At 50.0% G+C, this 19922-nt stretch overlaps 1 protein-coding gene across 2 annotated transcripts in view; it reads left to right on the top strand.

The window, feature by feature from the left end:
* ACVR1 (activin A receptor type 1) overlaps positions 1 to 11615 on the top strand; it is a 49702-nt gene extending 38087 nt beyond the window's left edge. For both annotated transcript variants that reach the window (XM_064661824.1, XM_064661823.1), the window contains 4 exons: positions 1001 to 1276; positions 5154 to 5351; positions 9242 to 9372; positions 10324 to 11615. In XM_064661824.1, coding sequence (XP_064517894.1) covers positions 1001 to 1276; positions 5154 to 5351; positions 9242 to 9372; positions 10324 to 10458 — 740 coding nt within the window. In that variant the 3' untranslated portion in view covers positions 10459 to 11615. The remainder of the gene's footprint in view (positions 1 to 1000; positions 1277 to 5153; positions 5352 to 9241; positions 9373 to 10323) is intronic.
* Positions 11616 to 19922: the final 8307 nt, after the last annotated feature.

The raw sequence follows: 19922 nt of genomic DNA, 5'->3' as shown, positions 1-19922 counted from the left end.
GATGGCCTCCTGAAATGTGAATTATTGAACTTCCCTTCCCGAGAGAGCAAGTGACTTGGCTGAAATTACATTGCACATTTCCCTTGGTCCTCTGCCTGTGTTTAGTCTTTCTTGATAACTGTCAGATTTGTTGCCTATTTTGTAGACTTTTTTTAGATGCAATATTAAACAATATCACAGATTACAGAAGTGTCACATTGTGCAGAAGTCTGACTTCAGGAGAGAAGGCAGTGGGCGTTCTTTCTGATAAATGTCGTATGGGAGCTTTTAGTAAACATGGTTTGTTCCTCTGACTTGGGAATAAAACTTCTGCTGTTCCAGCTAAAGCTGTTGAGGTCACTGTGCTGGTACAGACCCAATGCAGAGGAGGCAGGAAGGGAGCTACTCCTGAATTTGGGGCTCAGTTTTAAGACACCACATTTTTGAAGGCACTCTCGAGGTTCACGAGTTTTGAACAGAAAATTTTCCTGTTCCTTTGTAGAAGATCATTGTGTTTGGGCTACATGCTTAACCCTGTTCTCAGCAGCCTGCACTAGCTGCCTGTGGGCCCTAAAAATGGAAGTGATTGCTCGTGGCTTGATCCTTGAGGTGTTGCTGCTTTCTAGTGTGATTCACTCAAGTGGGCAGCAGCAGATGTGCTATAACCTTGGGGTCTTTCTGTTTGACTGGGAGCTTCCCTACCCCCAAGTCCTTTAAAAAGAAGGAAAAATAAAAATAAGTGTATTTTTAAAGTATGTGGTCCTAACAAGTAATTGTTTGGTGTGACTGACAAATACATAAATGTGTTCTTGTGAATAGGTGTGAGTCAGGCTTCCAGAATCTGTCAGCTCTGTTTCCATCACAGTGATACCTGCAGTCTGCGGTGCAGCTGCAGAAAAGTTGTAATTAAACAGTTTTACATTGCAAGAGGGGCCTCAGAATTGATTCTTCTCTTGGGTGAGTCTTGAAGGAGCTCTGTCACTTTGTTTCCTTATTTCTCCTTTGTTCTCTCTCCCCCCAGGCTTTATCGCCTCCGACATGACCTCCCGGAACTCCAGCACGCAGCTGTGGCTGATCACGCACTACCACGAGATGGGCTCTCTGTACGACTACCTGCAGCTGACCACGCTGGACACGGTGAGCTGCCTGCGCATCGTGCTGTCCATCGCCAGCGGGCTGGCACACCTGCACATCGAGATCTTCGGCACGCAGGGCAAGCCGGCCATCTCCCACCGCGACCTCAAGAGCAAGAACATCCTCGTCAAGAAGAACGGGCAGTGCTGCATCGCTGACCTGGGTGAGTGCAGCCCCCGCTGCCCGCAGAGATCACTGCTGGGGTGGCTCCAGAGGCAGAACCCTCGGAGCAGCCCCGCAGTAGCCCAGCAGTACTCTCGCAGTAGCCCCGCAGTAGCTCTCAGTAGCCCTGCCCTGCCCTTGCTCGCCCGCCCGGGAGCCGGCGCTCCCCGCAGTGCCCGCGCCAGCCGCCAGATGGCGCTGCAGCCCAGCAGCGCGTTTTGGGCCATTTCCTTGGGTTCCCCTTGTTCAGTTATGGACATTTCCTTGGGTTCCCGTTGTTCAGTTCCGGACATTTCCTTGGGTTCCCCTTGTTCAGTTATGGACATTTCCTTGGGTTCCCCTTGTTCAGTTCTGGACATTTCCTTGGGTTCACCTTGTTCAGTTCCGGACATTTCCTTGGGTTCCCCTTGTTCAGTTCCGGACATTTCCTTGGGTTCCCCTTGTTCAGTTCCGGACATTTCCTTGGGTTCCCCTTGTTCAGTTATGGACATTTCCTTGGGTTCCCCTTGTTCAGTTCCGGACATTTCCTTGGGTTCCCCTTGTTCAGTTATGGACATTTCCTTGGGTTCCCCTTGTTCAGTTCCGGACATTTCCTTGGGTTCCCCTTGTTCAGTTATGGACATTTCCTTGGGTTCCCCTTGTTCAGTTCTGGACATTTCCTTGGGTTCCCCTTGTTTAGTTCCGGACATTTCCTTGGGTTCCCCTTGTTCAGTTATGGACATTTCCTTGGGTTCCCCTTGTTCAGTTATGGACATTTCCTTGGGTTCCCCTTGTTCAGTTATGGACATTTCCTTGGGTTCCCCTTGTTCAGTTATGGACATTTCCTTGGGTTCCCCTTGTTCAGTTATGGACATTTCCTTGGGTTCCCCTTGTTCAGTTCTGGACATTTCCTTGGGTTCCCGTTGTGAATTCCACTCCAGGCTCCCGGGAGGACGCAGTGATCGGGGTTTGGCTGGTGCCTGCACTCCCAGGTGCCCTCCTGCAGACACTGTGCCACGCACTCACTGTCCCAGTGCCCCATCTCCGCCCAGCTTGAGTCCTGCCGGATCACCCAGAGCTCAGAAGTGGGTTTGAAATGTAAGCTGGCGTGGTGCTCAGGAGCAGTTCCTGCAGCATAGCTCATCTGCACCTTGGAGAGATGTCTGAAAATAGGAGTTTTTTCTTTTCTCTGAAGACAAGGGAGAAAACAGTGATAGAACAGTATTGGAGGCTATTGGTTAGGCAAAAAGATGGGAATGTTTTTTAATAATAATTCCACTGCATAGTTCCCATTACTTGTGCCTGAGGGACTTGAGATACACACAGGGAAAACTTGAAAACCACACACCCGGGTCTATCTAAATTTGCAGAGGGAATAATAAGTAGCAAATAGAGCAGTAAGTTGAAAATACGAAGCTTCAGAGACTGACTTTTAAATAAATTTTTAACTCATGCTGAGGAGGGGGCAGCACATCCTGGCATTGATTGACATCACACTGGTACAGTGAAATCTGCTACACCATTTATCTAGAGACTTGAGATGTTTGAGAGATTTTCCAAGAGAGCACAGCAGTAAACACTTCCCAGTTAGTTTTTATAGTAGTAAAGTAAGTTTTTTTTAAAATGTGAATTCCTCAGGCATGTATCTGAGACATTCTTCCCATGTTTCTCTTCTCTAAGGGAGAGTCACCAGAGAATTTGTTGCTTCTGGCAAGTATTCATGCCTTTTTTTCTGTGAGGCTTTGTCTCTTTTCCATTCTGTGGTCTCCTCCTCTGTTTCAGCCCCAGGATCTGGAGCTGGGAGCTGCTCTAGCCCACAGCACCCCCAGGCTCTGAGCTGCAGTGACAGCCCTGCCTGGTTCAGATATGCCCTGGCTAAGCACAAACTGTGTGACAAGGTCCAGGATGGGTGTCATTCCTGCTCAGTCTGTCAGTGTTGTGGAAAAGTTCTGCCCTTGTACTTCTCAAGCACTGCACGTGCCTGGTGATGGGTCTGAGTTGAGCAACCTCATGGAACAGCATGTAATGCTGTGGGAAAGCAGAAATACTCCAGTGTGCTAAAAGGGTTTTGTGTTGTAAACCCGACATGTTTCTTTTCTTTTTAAGAGCTGATATCTTAAAGCAAGAGTTCTTCTGCTAGGCACTCAGTGCCCCTGGGTTACATGTGCACTGAGCCCCTGGGAGCAGGAGACACTGAAGTGGAGCAGGATCTGCTTCCCAACTGCCAAACAGCTCGGATGCCTCCGTGATGGGAACCTGGTTACAACATTGTGTCCCCTGACCCCGTTGCACCATGTCCTTGTGTGCAGTGTGCGGGGTGCTGACTGGCCTCCCTCAGCTGGAAAACTTTGACCAGTCAGCCTGTGGAATCTGTTTTGCCCAATTAGGGTGGAGTATTTTGATTTTTATCAAAGTCTTCTCCAAGGTCTTGATGGCTTCAGAGTTTGCCAGGAAATGTGGTTTCTAACCTTTGTTTGCAGTTGCAAGCCTTTTTCAAAAAATATTATAATCTATACATATTGTATAATGTAATTTAATGTGAATTTAAACAAGTACATACAGGTATAAGTGTGTGTGTCATGTATGACAGAAACACCTGGATCTGGGAGCAGGCTTTCCAGGTAATCTTGTCAGGAGATGGTATCCAAGGTGTCCTTAAAAAAAGTGGAGACAAACTTTGTATCAGGACCTGTTACAATAGGCCAAGGGGTGACACTTTGAAACTAAAAGAGGGTTGATTTAGATTTATTATAAGAAATGTTTTACAATGAGGGTGGGGAGGCCCTGGCTCAGGTTGCCCAGAGAAGCTGTGGCTGCCCCTGGATCCTTGGACGTGTCCAAGGCAAAGTTGGACGGGGCTTGGAGCAACCTGGGCTGGTGGAAGGTGTCCCTGCCCATGGCAGGGGGTGCAATGAGATGAACTCTGTTCCTTCCAACCTGAACCATTCTGTGATCTTTCTAGAAGTGCCATAAGCATTTTCTTAGCAGCTTGAAGTTTCTTAAAGTGCATTTAGATTGTAGGAAAGTGTTTTTTCAAGTTTTTGTTACGTTGAGGTACAGACTGTTCTTTGGAAAGAAAAGAAAGTGAATGATCTGGTGCTAGGTTAATCTTTGTGGGACTGAGGTAAAAAGCTTTTTTAAGGTTCACCTAAAATAAACTCCTGTTAAATGTAAATAGTGTATGTTATTCTTGCAAGATTTGCTGAGGAAATTAGGGAGAGTTTGCGTTGCCCTCTCTGTCGCTTGGCTCTGCCACGCACCCACTGCTGCTCAATTTGTGGTGCTCTCTGTTTACCGGGGCCAGATGAGTCCTCTGTGTGTTTCCAAATTTACAGTAATTTAGTCCCTCACATAATGTTCTCTGCTTAAATGTTTAGTAATTAGTTGAAACCAGGTAGAGTGGTTTTGTCTGACTCATTTTAGATTTGCTTGAGGATGTTTATTTTTCAAACTACTGCAAATACGATGTTTTTTATTTTCCAGCTTTATTTTTTTAACTCGTGTGTATCCTTCATGCAGTGTTTTTCTTCTCCCTTCCCCACAGTTTGGATGTATCCACCTACCCAAAAGGTCTATAAATAAATTTGAGTACTGTGTAAAATTGTTTTCTCCTGGGCAGCGGCTGTTTGGCCTCTGCATGTCCGTGCCCGGAGCGCTGGGGACATCCAGTGGCTGCAAAACACTTCATGACAATGTTTTGCAACAGTGCAATAAAATGCTTAATGGTGATCCCTGAGGAGATAATAGGCTGGTCTGTGGCCTCAGGGGCTGGTTTTGGTGGCGGGTTTGGCGCTGACCACGTTGGTCCTTGGACAGTTGGGCCCTCGGCTCCTCCTTGAGCGCCTCTACGCGTGTTCTGCCGCAGTTGTAAGCCGTGACTTTTCCTCTCTGTCCTTCAGGCCTGGCAGTTATGCATTCCCAAAGCACAAACCAGTTGGACGTGGGGAACAATCCCCGTGTGGGCACCAAGCGCTACATGGCCCCGGAGGTGCTGGACGAGACGATCCAGGCAGACTGCTTCGACTCCTACAAGAGGGTGGACATCTGGGCCTTCGGGCTGGTGCTCTGGGAGGTGGCCAGGCGCATGGTCAGCAACGGTGAGTGCCTGGCACCTTCCCCTGCCTCTAGCAGGGGTAGGGAAATGGCAGTTCATGGCAAAGCACCTGCCACCAAAGAGCACAGGAACAGGCTGGACCTCCACAGTAGTTTGTTCCTCACACCTCGAGGAAGCTGTTGGTGTGTTGGTACAGTGGCCGAATCTTGTTGTCATTTCTGTCAAGGCAGAGGAGAAAGAGGGTCCCCTGCTCATTCTAGACCCTGGTGAGCACTAACTCATACCAAACAGTCAACGTTTCAGATCATAAGGTCTCCACACGTTTTCCACTTAAACCATAGTGAATACTTGTAGGAGGCTATTGCTCGTGACAAACCCTAAGAAACAGAAGGAAATTATGTAGGAAGTGCAGAAGTTGTCAAAGTTCGAGGCTGCTCTTGCTTTACCAAGTTAAATGCATTCCCAAGGCAGGACTTGGTCCAGGTGCAGTTCTGCCTGGGAAGGGTGCTCCTGCCATCCTGTCTAGAGTGCAGGGTTTCTTCCTTGCTCTTGGCAAGGGTGCCTGAATTTAGGAACCTTTCAGCTGGGTGTCTGTTGGTGTGATTCCTGCTCAAGTCAGAAGTCCTCTCTGAGTTCTAGACCTCAGGTTGTGCTCTCTGGACCCAGATGGGTAGGAGAAGGCGAGGATGCCCTTCAGATGTGTGCAGACCCTGGCAGGGATGGGTTGTTCACAGCTACATATTTAAATATGAGGAAACTGCAGATTGTCACACACATTTGTTTACTCTGTGTCTGATCTGTTCCCACTAAGCCCAAATCTCGTGAAGGTGTGTGTGGCTAGTTTGAGGAAGGAGGAAAGGTGGTGAATGCATGGCCTTAATGTTTCTGAGGGTGTTTATTGGCACAGGTGTGTCGTAGGCAGATGGAGACCTGCTTGGTGCTGGGCTGCATTACGTCACTGTCCGTGCCTGGAGAATTTCGGCTGGAACTTTGGTGTTCTCAGTGCAGTTTTATATCCTGCACTGTCTGTCTTGGCAGTCTGTGAGCTCCTTCATGTATCAGATGCCATAAAGTGTTGTGTTGGCTGGGCAGGAGTTGATGAATTCCTGTGCCAGAGGTGATGCTTGTGTGGTGGGGAGGGAAGGTGTGAGCTGTAGTTGATTTGAGGGCACAAAGTCAGCAGCCCTGGGGGAAAGCAGTACAGTGTATTGGAAATGACAGAAGTCCCCTTAAAACTGTGCAGGAAGGCCAGGCTGGGTTGTGCTGCAGGAGCTGGGTCTGGCAGGGGCGGCGGCGAGGGCAGCGTGTCACGGGTCAGTGAGGCTGGGAGGGCACAGTGCTGTGGGTCAGTGAGGCTGGGAGGGCACAGGGCTGTGGGTCAGTGAGGCTGGGAGGGCACAGTGCTGTGGGTCAGTGAGGCTGGGAGGGCACAGGGCTGTGGGTCAGTGAGGCTGGGAGGGCACAGTGCTGTGGGTCAGTGAGGCTGGGAGGGCACAGGGCTGTGGGTCAGTGAGGCTGGGAGGGCACAGGGCTGTGGGTCAGTGAGGCTGGGAGGGCACAGTGCTGTGGGTCAGTGAGGCTGGGAGGGCACAGTGCTGTGGGTCAGTGAGGCTGGGAGGGCACAGGGCTGTGGGTCAGTGAGGCTGGGAGGGCACAGTGCTGTGGGTCAGTGAGGCTGGGAGGGCACAGTGCTGTGGGTCAGTGAGGCTGGGAGGGCACAGTGCTGTGGGTCAGTGAGGCTGGGAGGGCACAGTGCTGTGGGTCAGTGAGGCTGGGAGGGCACAGTGCTGTGGGCCAGAGGTTGAGTGGCTCGCTGGCACCTCCTTGCTGGTCCCAGGGGCCCGGGGTGTTGGGCCATGGTAGCTCAGAGCACTCCAGAGTCACTACTGGAGTAAAGGCCAGACCTGCTTCCTTTGCATTGAGTACTGCACGTCTCATCTGCAACAGCCAGTTTTGTGCCCTGTGCTTGGGAAAGACCACATGGAAATGCTGAATTACAGCCAGGCTCTCTCTGCAGGGATAAAGTTCATCTGCGATATCCTCGTGGCCCTCAGAGCGTGTTCAGAGCTGTGTGACACAGCTGGAGTTGGTGTTTAACTTGTGTGAAGCCCCAGCTTTACCTGCAGCTTTACCTGCAGGGCAGGTGTGGGCAGTGAGGGCACAGGGTGGTTGTGTCCATGAGGTCTCATAGTGTTCTGGGGGGAGCAGGAGAAGGGTAAAGACAAGAATTCAGCCCAGTAGGTGATGTTTGGTAAATGCAATTGGGAATTGCTCTTCCTGAAGACTATTTCCCATTTTGACTAGTCATCACAGACAGGAATTTACAGATTTTTACAGCATATCCATGGGAATATCTGGGATTTTGATCTTCATCTGCAATAGAACAAGAAAACTAAAACTCAGAACTTTGCCATAGCAAAGACTGAGAACCTCTTTTCAACTTCAGCCTCTCCAGAGCATTAGAGATGCTCCTGGATTTCATGTCTGGCTGTGGGCCAGCTGGCAGCTCTCAGTGTGTTGTGCCCAGCTGTCAGCAGCAGCCGTGTGATGTTCCCGCTGGACCCAGAGGGCCTCATTAGCTCCAGGTTTTTCCGAGCTGACCCGAATGCCTGGCTTTGAACACCGGGCTGGAAATTGGCTTCTTGACAAAGTTGGGCTCCCTGGGGATGGTCTGTGAGCCTGATGCAGTGAGGAAGCAGAGCTCTGTGCCTGCCCTGGGGAGTGGGCAGGGGTGCTCCGTGAGCGGGTGCAGGCAGGGCAGCACACACACAGACTCCTCTGCCAAAGCCCAGGGAATGGCAGGGCAGCACACACAGACTGGCAGTGCCAAAGCCCAGGGAATGGCAGGGCAGCACACACAGACTGGCAGTGCCAAAGCCCAGGGAATGGCAGGGCAGCACACACAGACTGGCAGTGCCAAAGCCCAGGGAATGGCAGGGCAGCACACACAGACTGGCAGTGCCAAAGCCCAGGGAATGGCAGGGCAGCACACACACAGACTCCTCTGCCAGTGCCCAGGGAATGGCAGGGCAGCACACAGACTCCTCTGGCAGTGCCAAAGCCCAGGGAATGGCAGGGCAGCACACACACAGACTCCTCTGGCAGTGCCAAAGCCCAGGGAATGGCAGGGCAGCACACACAGACTGGCAGTGCCAAAGCCCAGGGAATGGCAGGGCAGCACACACACAGACTCCTCTGCCAAAGCCCAGGGAATGGCAGGCTGTGGGTTTAAGGGCCCAGGCAGCAGCCTGGTCTGGTGGAAGGTGTCCCTACCCATGGCAGGCAGGTGGAATGAGATGAGCTTCAAGGTCCCTCCCAGCCCAAACCATTCCATGATTCTGTGAAGGTGCATTCAGCCCCTGGCTGTCACAGGCTCTTGGGTGTTTGGCTTTGTGATGGCATGTGGTACCAGTTACCCTGGGGATTTTACTGTTTTCATAACTAGAAATGAAATGATTTGAAGCACCAGCTCGAGAGTCTGTGGATGCCAACATCTGAACTCTTCCAGGAATCACAAAAGCATCAAAGTATGTGGTGAGGCTGGTAAAAACCACAGTGCAGACCTTACATTTTTCCACTTGCTGGTAGAAATCCCAGTTTGTGATAGGCAGGAAAGCTCTTTGTGTTATAAAATATGGCCATTTGGCAAGGGATTTACTTCTCATCCTTTCAGCTCCAGCATCTGCAAAGTGGGTATAGCTCTTACTTTGTGGACTTGTCATATGAGCCAATTAATTAACATTTTGGGTAGAAAAAGCTGTTCCTGTGGCAGTAAGTGCTCTTCTGTTGTTCAGTGGCTGTGTGACACTGTGGGATTGACTTCTAAAGGGTTTTTGTGCCTCTTAGAGCACATGGGTCCTGTGTTCCCTCCATCCCTGTGAGAATGCTGTTCACTGACAAGCCATTCAGTAATGCCTGTTTGTGTCTCACCAGGTATTGTGGAAGACTACAAACCACCCTTTTATGACTTGGTTCCGAACGATCCCAGTTTTGAAGACATGAGGAAAGTGGTCTGTGTGGATCAGCAGAGGCCCAACATTCCCAACAGATGGTTCTCAGACCCGGTCAGTGGGTGCTGGGGGGGCTGGCTGCAGGCACATGCTGACCTTTGTTCTTGGGCAGAGTCACAGAGGTTATCTTCAGCTGTGCCTTGCAATGGAAGTGATCTCGAGGGGCCTTGTCAGCAGCATCACCTGTGCAGGGGTTGGGGGTGGAATGGCCTGGCCCTGGGGGAGCACTGAGCAAACTGAGGAGTGCCAGGGCAGAGCCAGTCACAGATCGGCCGCTCAGGAGCAGGGTTTAGAAATAACTCTTACAGCTGCTCTTCCTGGGTCACTGTTCTCCCTTCCAGGGGAAATCAAGGGGAGGGAAGCCAGTCCAGGACTTTCTGTGGCTTACAAGCACACAGATTTAGAACACAATGCTGGTTTCTCCTGCCTACAGAATAAGGGGCTGTTGTTGTTTTTGAAAGGCTGGTGCTGAAGTTTATTTTTTGGACTGGCCTCTGCAGTCTGCCCAGCTGTCCTTACCACTGAAGCCGTGGAGGTCAGTGTGAATCCACAGGGCTGGCCAGGGCCCATCTCCAAAGTTTGGGTGTGGAGCTGTGCCCTGTGCTGTCCCAGCAGCCAGCTGGGAGTCCAGCCAGTTAAACCTGTGCTGGGCATGATGGAATCACGGGCAGAAAATCTGCACCTTCCTGTCTGCCTTCGTGGGTCTGCAGCACTTGGTTCCATTGAAAGAGATTCTGTGGAGTGTTTTCTTAAATAGGAAAGAAACTGAAACTCCACTGTTGAAAGTTACCCTGGCTGATCACTCCAGCTATGCTCTTGGTTTAACCAAGTTATCAGACTTTGAGGGCTTTTGAACACCCAGAAGCTCTGCATTTGGTAGGTAGCAGGAAGCTCTGCAAATGGAGTGTTAATTAGGCAATAAATCCTCTGTGAGTGCTTGCAGTGCTTCCTTGGCTTGTTCCCTGTGGCCTCACCCTGGTGTTGTGTGGTTTCTGTTGTTCCCAGACGTTAACGTCCCTGGCCAAGCTGATGAAGGAGTGCTGGTACCAGAACCCGTCCGCCAGACTGACAGCCCTGCGCATCAAAAAGACTTTGACCAAAATTGACAATTCCTTAGACAAACTGAAAGCTGACTGTTGACCCTCTGCTCGTGGTGCTCTCCCGCCAGGAAGGCACTGGGCTGGCCCTGAGGGCTCTGGCCAGGCCGTTGGCAGCCCTGGTGCCCACGGGGCTGCTCGGAGCGGGAGTTCTGGGGAGCAGCTGTGGGAACACTGGGACCCCTGGGCTGCTCGGACCACGACTGCACCCACCCCTGGGCGAGCACTGAGGACTCAGCTGGATGTGCTGTTGCTGAGGTAGTGGCCTGAAGGAAGACAGAGAAATCCTAAGACAAGATCAGGGCATTAAACAATGGCTTTGAACGGCTTTTTTCTTTTTGTTTTTTTTTCTTTTTTTCCCTTTTTTTTCCCCTCCTTTTTTAAAATTTTTTTTAATTTTATTTTAATTCTCCTAATCACTCCCAGGGTGAATACATGGAAGTGGTAAATTTTAATCAGCAATATTGCCTGTGCTTCTCTTCTTTATTGCACTAGGAATTCTTTGCATTCCTTACTTGCACTGTCACTGTTAATTTTAATGACATGACTTGCCAAAAATATGATTGGCTGTATCCTGCATTGATATATACCTGAGTAATAGGAAAAGAATTCGGTAAACTGAAAATGTAACTGTCAGACTTTAGCTGCATTTTACATGTGTACTGATGTTTACAATAATGCTGAACATTAGGAATTTCTCGTTTATCCAAAACTTGCAAATTATTTATTACTAGTGCACTTGCCAGTTTTTTAAACTGTAAAATAAGTGCATAAAGTTAAAGCTTATTTTTATGTGGCCTCTTTCATGATTTCTTACACAGACGTTTTTGTAACACGATATAACCTGAAACATGAATTGTTTTATGTATTATCATATTACAACTCGATAGTCACATTTTAAGTGCTTCACATTTGTAGGTGTGTGGTCTGTACCATATTTTCAGTTGGAATATGGAACGTATATATAGCCATTTCCCACAGGACCTTGCGTCTGGCATCTTACTGATCTGGGAAAGGAAAGCAACGGAGGAGTTAACTAGAATTTTAGGTCATGAATGCCGTGGGGAAAATGCATTTTATTTCTTCTAAGCTATATAATATGCATTTAAACTCTGCCAGAAAAATAACTATTTTGTTTTAATCTACTTTTTCTATTTAGTAGTTATTTGTATAAATTAAATAGAATGTTTTCAAGTCAAACCACAGTGTGCTTTAGTTCTCTTCCTGCCCGTCAGTGACCAGGTGCCCCCAGTGCAGCCGTGGGGACCTCGGGGCTGTGCCCACGGGGTCCAGGCTGGTGCTGCTGGAAGTCTGAGGTGCTGAGGCTCTGCCAGGGCCTGGGCATTTTCCTGTGTGCTGAACCTGGTCCCAGAATGGTCCCACAGGGAGGTGCTGGGCTGTCCTCGGAGGGGACACCAGCCGTGTCCCCCTGCCCTCCCCGGGGTCCCCCATCCCAGCTGGGGGCAGGAACTCTGCTCTGAACAGTTCTCTCCAGTGCCCCTCCACACGCTCCTGGCTTGGTTCCACCCTGGGGAGAAGTGCCCAGGAAGGGGCAGTGCCCTCTCATTCTCAGAAAAGAGCTCCTTTATCCAGAGGCTTAGAATCCCCTGGGCAGGGATCAGCCACCTGGACGTGCTTCCTCTCTGGGGTAAAACACTTCTCCAGGGTTCCCTTTGGTGCTTCAAGTCCGCCAGGTTCTGCTCTGCTGCCTCTCTGTAACTTTTTCTTCTCGGCTCCATCCTTCCTGTCCCATTCCAGCCGAGTGGAATGCCTTGTTCTGCATTGCTGGTGTAGGAATAGGAGCCAAGTGTGTGGGGTGGGTGCTGCCTGGGGCTGAGAGACAGCGTGGTGTGCAGCTCTGCAGAGCAGCCAGGGCTTGCACCAGCTGCCAGGTGGTCTCTTCTTCTCTGCCAGGTCTCTGATTATACATGATGAGAATCTGAGCAGATCCAGTGCTGCCAAAAAAACTAGGAAAAGCCAGATCCGATGAGTTTTTACTGTTAGTTTTTAATAGGAAGTCAAAAGCCTGAATGCGTTTTGGTTTTCCTTTAAACTGGTGTGTGTGTGAGCTGTGTGCTGGGCTGACTGGGCCACAGCTGCAGCCCAGGAGGGGTGGGATGTCAGTGGTGTGAGGGAATCGGGGTTGGACTGAAGCTGCTGGGTGGCTGGAGGTCACTGGTGACAGGTGGAGCTGCTTTGGTGGCCACTGATACAGAGCAGTGCCTGAAGCTCTGCAGTGCCTGGTGCACACCCCTGTGTTTCTTTAACAGGTATTTATGGGATGGAAGAGGCAGCAGGATTTAAGCCAAGTGGGAAGGGAGGCCAGCTCTTGTGGAGCTGCTGTGGTGCTCAGTGGGGACAGCTGGCCAGGGCAGGGTGATGGGGAGGTGGCACTGCAGGGGACAGAGCCAGAGGTGGCAGTTCAGTGTTCAGTCTGTGTGTGAAGGGTATGGTCAGGCTCTTGTTTGGAGTTTTTGCCTCTCCAGCGTTTTCCAGTGCAGGTGTTGGAGAGACAACCTGTCATGCTGATGGTCAGTGACAGCTTTGGCTGTGCTGGCAGAATTTGGGCTGCCTTCCCCAAACACTGCCACGCTGAGTCACAGCACCTTACTAGGCCTTAGGAAGATGATCATGTTAAATACCTGCTCCATCTCTTCTTTGCACTGTAGCATCCTCTGGAAAGTGCTGTGTACTGGAACAGCACAACTTCAGGTTGGGACCAGCTCTGTGTACTCCATAGTGTTCCCTCTGCTGTCCCTGAGGATCTGGACTGTCTGACCCCAGCACTGGTTACTGGCTCCCAGCTGTGCTGGGGCTGGTTGGGATGCTGCAGGATGTGGGGCCTGCAGCAAGGACCTGCACAGTTCTCACTCCCCCTCCTGTCAGGGGGTTGCAGAGCCAGAAGGTCCCCCCTGAGCCTCCTTTGCTCCAGGCTGAGCTCCCTCAGCCCCTCCTGCTGCTCCAGCCCCTTCCCAGCTCCGTTCCCTTCCCTGGACACAAGGGATAACAGACTAAAGGATAAAGCCACAAACCATAGGAACACCCCAGTAATACCCTGTTTATCCAGTGCTAGGTAAAGAAGATTATCCAGGTGAGTCACTGGCAGGGTAAGAGGGTCTGTCAGTGCTGGGACTCCTGGGCACTCCCCGGTGTGCTGGGCAAGGTCACGGTCACTGCTGCTGCTCCAAGGACTGCCTTCTGCATATCAAAGCATCCAGGGATTATTTTAAACCCATTTCAATTTCATACCCTGCTGCTGAAGTACTTCTGGTCCGGGCTATTAGAAGTGTTAGCTGGGGTGTGCTTGAATTGGGTCGCTGTTCGGTGAATGTCAGTCAAGAAAATTGGGTGAAAAGTAATCATAAGAAGTAATTTCTTAGCAAGTTCTTGTCCCTTGACTTGGGATAAGTCATTCATGTGCTTTCCTAGTGTACAGTGGCTGCTGAGGACAGTTGGGGTCTGTGCTCCCCAAAGCCAGCAGGAATAGCAGAGTTTCCTCTTAGGAGCTGGAGCCTGTGAGTAGAGATGGGAAAATTCAGTGATAGCCAGGGAAGGATTGTCTGTGGTCTGTGCGATTTAACCTCATTTCCACGTGTCTGGACAGTCCCAGGAGAACACTTGTTGCTACTTTTCCTCTGGAGGTGTCAAGGCTTGGGCAGTGGGGGGAGGTTCCATGTGAAGGGAACACCCCCACCTCCCTCTCTGTTTTTCCAGCGTGTTTATTAATCAATGTTCCCCTAGTACCTCCACAAAATCTAATCTTCTAAAGAGATTTGGAATGCTTATATATAATCTGCTGCAGTGAGGGCGTCGCTGCATCCATTACTATGGCGATGGCACAGGCAGTTCCCTCGCTGGAGTTGAATTATTCATGTGTCTGGCGGGTTTGTGCTGCACCAGCCAGGGGAGCTGGGGCTGCTCAGCGGTGCCAGGGATCAGAGCCTGCTGAGAGGGGGCCCTGCATGGAAAAATGGCTCAACAGGAGTAGCACTACCTGTGGGATTCAGCTATCCTGTGGGTGTGGACAGTCCCCAGCAGTCACAGGAGGCAGACTGGATGGAACCAGTCCTGGCGTCAGGTTTGGGGATGGGGGAAGTGGTGTTGCTTTTTGATGGTTTCTGTGTTGCCCAGAGAAGCTGTGGCTGCTCCATCCCTGGAAATGTCCAAGGCCAGGTCACATGGGGCTTGGAGCAACCTGGGCTAGTGGAAGGTGTCCCTGCCCATGGCAGGGGGTGGCACTGGATGGGCTTTAAGGTCCCTTCCATCTCAAACCATCCTATGATTCCACGATTCTATATGCAGAAGGCTTGTTTGTTACTGCTCAGTAATATGTGGCACTTGGAGGTGTCCTGGGGTCAAGTGCCAGGAACAGCCTGAGGCCAAGCCCTCCAGTCAGTGTTGCTGTAGGGAAGTCACTGAAGGCTTCCCTCCTCTCGGTTGGAACCTCCCTTGTGGGCCTTCTGGGCTGGAATTATCCACCAAAAATCCATATCAAACCTTCCAGAATTTTATTTAGCTGGATTAAACTGTTTTGAATGGCAGGGACAGTTCTCTTCCCTGTGAGGTGAAATGTCTGCTGTGCAAGAAGCTCAGCCTTGGCTCAGTGGTTGGCATTGCAGAAGGGAAGCAAAGACATTTCAGGTGCTGTTCCATTTATAGAGAGACAACCTCAGAATACATTTTTACATTTTAAAGTTAAGATTTGTGTGGAAAAAGTAAGTGATGTGCTGTGACAGGTCCTCTCACCTGGGAATAGCACGCTGGCTTTACATTCCCAGTGGGAAGGGAAATCCCCCCACAGTTCAGTGCCCGACCCCCGGAGCTGTGCTGGGACAGAGGCCGGAGCTGGACATGGTTCCCCGTGGAGAGGCTGCAAGGGGGACCTGGGCTTCTCAGGGAGGAGAAGCTGGGCTCTGCTCCATGGATGCAGCTTCTCCCTGGTTACAGCCTCGTCTCGCAGCCCCCAGATCCTGCCCAGTGCGTGAAACCTGCAGAAGGATCTTCTGGGGGTGTGGGACACCTGCCCACTGCATCACCCTGTTCTGTACCAGCCTGACTGCCCTGGGCGCTGGGGCCACGGCCTGTGAGACCACACACCAGAGTGCCTGTCAGCTCTCAGACCCAGGAGACTTTAATTGTTGGGTTTTTTTTAAAAAACACCCCCCCCGGTGTTCCCCCGGGCACTGCAGTCACTGCCCGTGTCACCCTGTGCAGTGTGTCTGTCCCAGGGCTGTGTCCAAGCCCGGGGGCAGCCCTGGCTGAGCTGGTGCCCCCGTCCCACCCGTGGGGCTCTGAACTCTCAGGTCTGGTCAATAAATACCTGTCCTGGGGCAGGGCTCCTGCCCATGGCTGTGGGGGGTGGGCAGTGCTGTGGTGTCCCCTGGGCTGTCCCCCCAGCACAAGGCAGGGGGCACGGGCAGGGGGACCAAGGCTGTGCTGGAGGGGGTGTGGCTGAGGGGTGAAAGACCAGCTGTGGCCCTGGATGGATGGGGAAGCATCCTGGGAATGCTGCTCCATCCCCCTCCCCATGGGCAGTGCCTGCTGGGGGCTCCAGAGTGTGCCCAGGGGTTTGTCTGGGGTTTCACCTGTGGGAGCTGCACAAGTGCTGAAGCAGCTGAGCTGCAGAGGTGGATTTTCAAAATGACCTAACATCAGTAATTAATAACTTGTCTCCACTGACCACCCTCTGCAGTGCAGTGACTGAGGGCCTCACTGTCACAAAAGTCCTGGACCCCTAAAATCACCAACACTGAGATACTGGATACTGCTACCACTGAGATCAGTGGCAGCAAGTCCAGGTGTTGGTCACTGTGCTAAAATCTGCTCCTCTCAGAAACTGAAAATCTGACACTGCATTTCAGCTTCCACACTGGGATTTTTCTTCTTCCCGTGGACATCATGGAGAGCTTTTTTTTGTTTTGTTTTGTTTTTTTGTGGCCTTCAGAGCATGGAAAAGGCTGTGCCCACCTTCCTCTCATCCCTGTGAATAGTTAATTTGCTGCTCAGGCTCAGAGATAAGCTGTGTGTCAACTATGAAAAGCTGTGCCAGAAGGAAATCAGACCTAGTGAGACCAGGGATTCTTTTGTTAAAGACTTTAACACCTGAAGTCAGCTTGTCCTTTGGATCTTAGCAGATGACAACACCCTTGCTGGCTGCTGCTAACTGGAGTCAAGGGCTTTTCATCACCCCAGTCTCCTCCCCATATGTCTCTGCAGCAATCTCCTCCAATTTTCACCACCCAAAAACCCCTTTCCCAAATATCATAATTCTTTCAGATTCACAGCATAGATCTCTTTTCATTCTTGGAATGTTCTGGAAAACCTGGAGCTTTAAAATGTAATTGGTGGTGGTGGAGGAGAGTGACCTGTTGGATGTTAGGCTGGAATTTTATCCTAAAACCTTGCAGAAATGGCTGTGGTGTTACATTGCCTGCCTGCACTAGAGAGAACGTCTCCCTGAGGGAAGTGCTGATGGGAGGAAGCAGGAAGGGCTGCAGAGCAGTTTTTAAGGGCAGTGGAACTGCTGGCCCAGGGAAGGTCCCTGCAGAACCAGGAGGGAAAACCAACGCCTTTTGTCCCCCAGTTATCCGTGTCTGGTTACTCCCTGTGTGTGGAACTTGCAGTCCTTAAAGCAGGAGCTAAAATAGCCGAGTATTGGCCGTGCCCACGAGGTGTGGGAGCCCCGAGGGACAGGGCAGTGCCATTCCCTGCCGGGCACTGACCGTGGGCAGAGGTCACAGGGTTCTGCTTCAGCTTACCCTGGAAACACCTGGAACCTGAGACAGATTTACTCTGTCAAGTCTCCTGTAATGAGATTCTGTGTGAATTTAAAACACGTGGCTGCCCCTCTTCACTGGGAGGAAGGACACTGATACCAGTAAACAAAGAGAAAGGGATTTGTTTCTAGTTGCTCACTGAGAGAATCAGAAATCGTGTCTTCTCTGCAAGCACTTTTTAAAAAATTTGCCTGAGAAACTTCACAGAATTCCATGTTCTCAGTGTCTTCGCTGTTTTATGAGGATCTTGAAGTCAATTTAAGCCTTCAGGGAAGGGGCTCTGGCCCTCTCCCTTACTCTGACTCTGTTCCTTTGCCCATTCCAGCTGTTGCCAGTGGATGGTTCACTTTCCCTGTTGCTGTTCCTGGCAAACCTTCTCTCACTCCCCCAGGAGATGGTTCCAAACAGGGCCACCAGGAACTCCCCATTGGAAATATGTTGGGCTGGGCTCAGGTGGAAGTGACAGCCCACCCCTGGAAGTGTCCAAGGGCAGACTGGACAGGGCTTGCAGCAACCTGGGATATGGAACGTGTCCCTGCCCATGGAGAGGTGAGCTTCAAGGTCCCTTCCAACCCAAACCATTCCATAATAAATTAACTTTTTAATTATACTAATGCTCACTCTTTCAACACTTCTTATGCCTGAATAATGCTAAAATATTCCAAGGAGGTCCATTATTACCCTCCTCATCAAAAAGGCCCCCACTCAGATTAATGTGGCCTTTTCAGCAGATTAATGGGCTACTGTGTAATAGATTTCAGAGCTGTAGAAAGCAGCATTTTGGGGGTGGATGTGACTAAATATTTATAAAATGGTTCTTGGAACAGTTTGGGAATTTTTCAACTCTTTTTCTAATCACCATGGTCAACAATATAATGGTTTTGCAGGAATGTATCAATCTGATGGCAAGTTTTGGAAGGTTTCATAGCATTTCTGGATGAGCAGAGTGGGACAGAGGGTGTGCGAGGCAGCAGGATAGGACACTGATGCAGAGGACCAAGGAGATGAGGAGGACCAAGGGGAGGGGTAACTGCTGACCTGCTGCCTGTTCTGGGATGTATCTATGGATTCCCTTTTGTTTTGCTTGCACAAAATTTCAGTTGGTCTTGGTTTTGCCCTGGAGCAAAATAAGTTACAAAACAAAATTCTTGGCTTTTGGCCAGCCCTAGAAGTGCTTCCAGTTGGCAAAAGTTTCCCTGGTGTTACCTATTTCCAAAGACTCTTAAATCCCCAGGACAGGCTATTTCTGTCCTACCATGAACCACACCATGCAAGCAGCTAACTGGGGAGCACATTGGCCTCTCAACAGAGTGTGGTGGTTTTCTTTTTCCCCTCCATCCCTTGTTTTGTTATTCTGGTTTTTCGCTGGTGTTTGGTGTGTCAAAGGCCTGAGGAAGATCAGGCACAGGGTGAAGGCTCAGTGATGATGGTTAACTAGGACCCAAACCTGCTGGTCCCTGAGTGCTCTACAGGCACAGTGAGCTGGGAGTAGCTGAATGGCTTCTATGGGGTTGTCAATTTGTTTTAAACTCAGTTTCAAACAATTTAAAATGTTGGCAGCTGGTGGTTCTGCGTCAATGGTACTCATAAAAATGCCATTTATTTACACCAAACCTGTTGAAAGAAGTTAAACCCCAGCAATTTGAAGTGCTTTGTTCCAGATTTCACAGATATCACATAATGCAGAACATAACAGCATATGAAGAGCCCAGACAATTAGTTTTTCAAGGCCCAGAGAGAAACAAAAGCTCTGTAATGTGTTTTGAGGACGTGCAGCATTATCAGTATTGAATCATGCAAAGAGCCCTGTTTGAGCTGGGTAGCACTGGCAGCACAGCCTGTGTGAGAAAGCACCTGACCCCAGAGGTGGGACAGAGCAGTGTCATCTGTGCTCTGCTGCAATGCTTTTTCCCTATAGTACATGTGGGAATGAGAGGGGAAATGGAGAAAATTGTCATGTATTTAATTTGAACACATGCCAGTGTCTGTGTTCTCACTGATATGGACTGATCTGTGGCAGCGAGTCTTACAGCTTCCAACAGAGGTGTAGTGAGGTCCCAAATAAAATGCTCCAGCTGTGCCCTGCCAGTGTCTGCAACACTGCTGTTCACAACAAGTCTCCAGTCACCAGAATTACCCAGTCCATCGGTTCATTACTCTACCAGGAATGTATAAAATAGTGTAATAGGCTTGTATCTCCAATCTGGTGCTCAGTTGGTGTTTAAACCTGTCTTTTAGTGCTGGACCGTTTGTTGCCACAGCAGGACAAGTGTCCAGAGCAGTGGGGCAGGATCGTGTTGTGCTCCAGCCCAGAGGAGATTCCTTGCAGCCTAAATAAAAAGGGAATATTGCAAACAAAGGTATAAGTGGGTTGGATTTAAAAATTGGCACTACACGATGACTAAGCCTCACTCACACCACCTTGCAGCCCCAAATCCCTGAGCCACTTCTTTCTAGAAGCTTTGATTAATATATATATTTTTTCCTTTCTATAAACTTTGATTCTCCTTCTTGACAAGTGCAGGAGATACTGCTTTCATCACTTCTGCAAAGGATGAGCTAATGTGTTCTGTACGTTTTTTCTTACACTAAAGAACAACCTTAACTACTTCAATTACATACTTCCTACTTCTATGTCTTCCTTCACCCAGAAAAGCAGGATAATTCCATGCTGTCAACCAGAAACGAGTCTGCATGAGTTATATTTACATTTTCTAGTAGCACTGAGAAA

This window comes from Pseudopipra pipra, chromosome 7, assembly GCF_036250125.1.
Source record: "Pseudopipra pipra isolate bDixPip1 chromosome 7, bDixPip1.hap1, whole genome shotgun sequence".
NCBI lineage: Eukaryota > Metazoa > Chordata > Aves > Passeriformes > Pipridae > Pseudopipra > Pseudopipra pipra.
The sequence above is the reverse complement of the archived record's forward strand: the minus strand, read 5'-3'. Positions and strand labels throughout refer to the sequence as shown.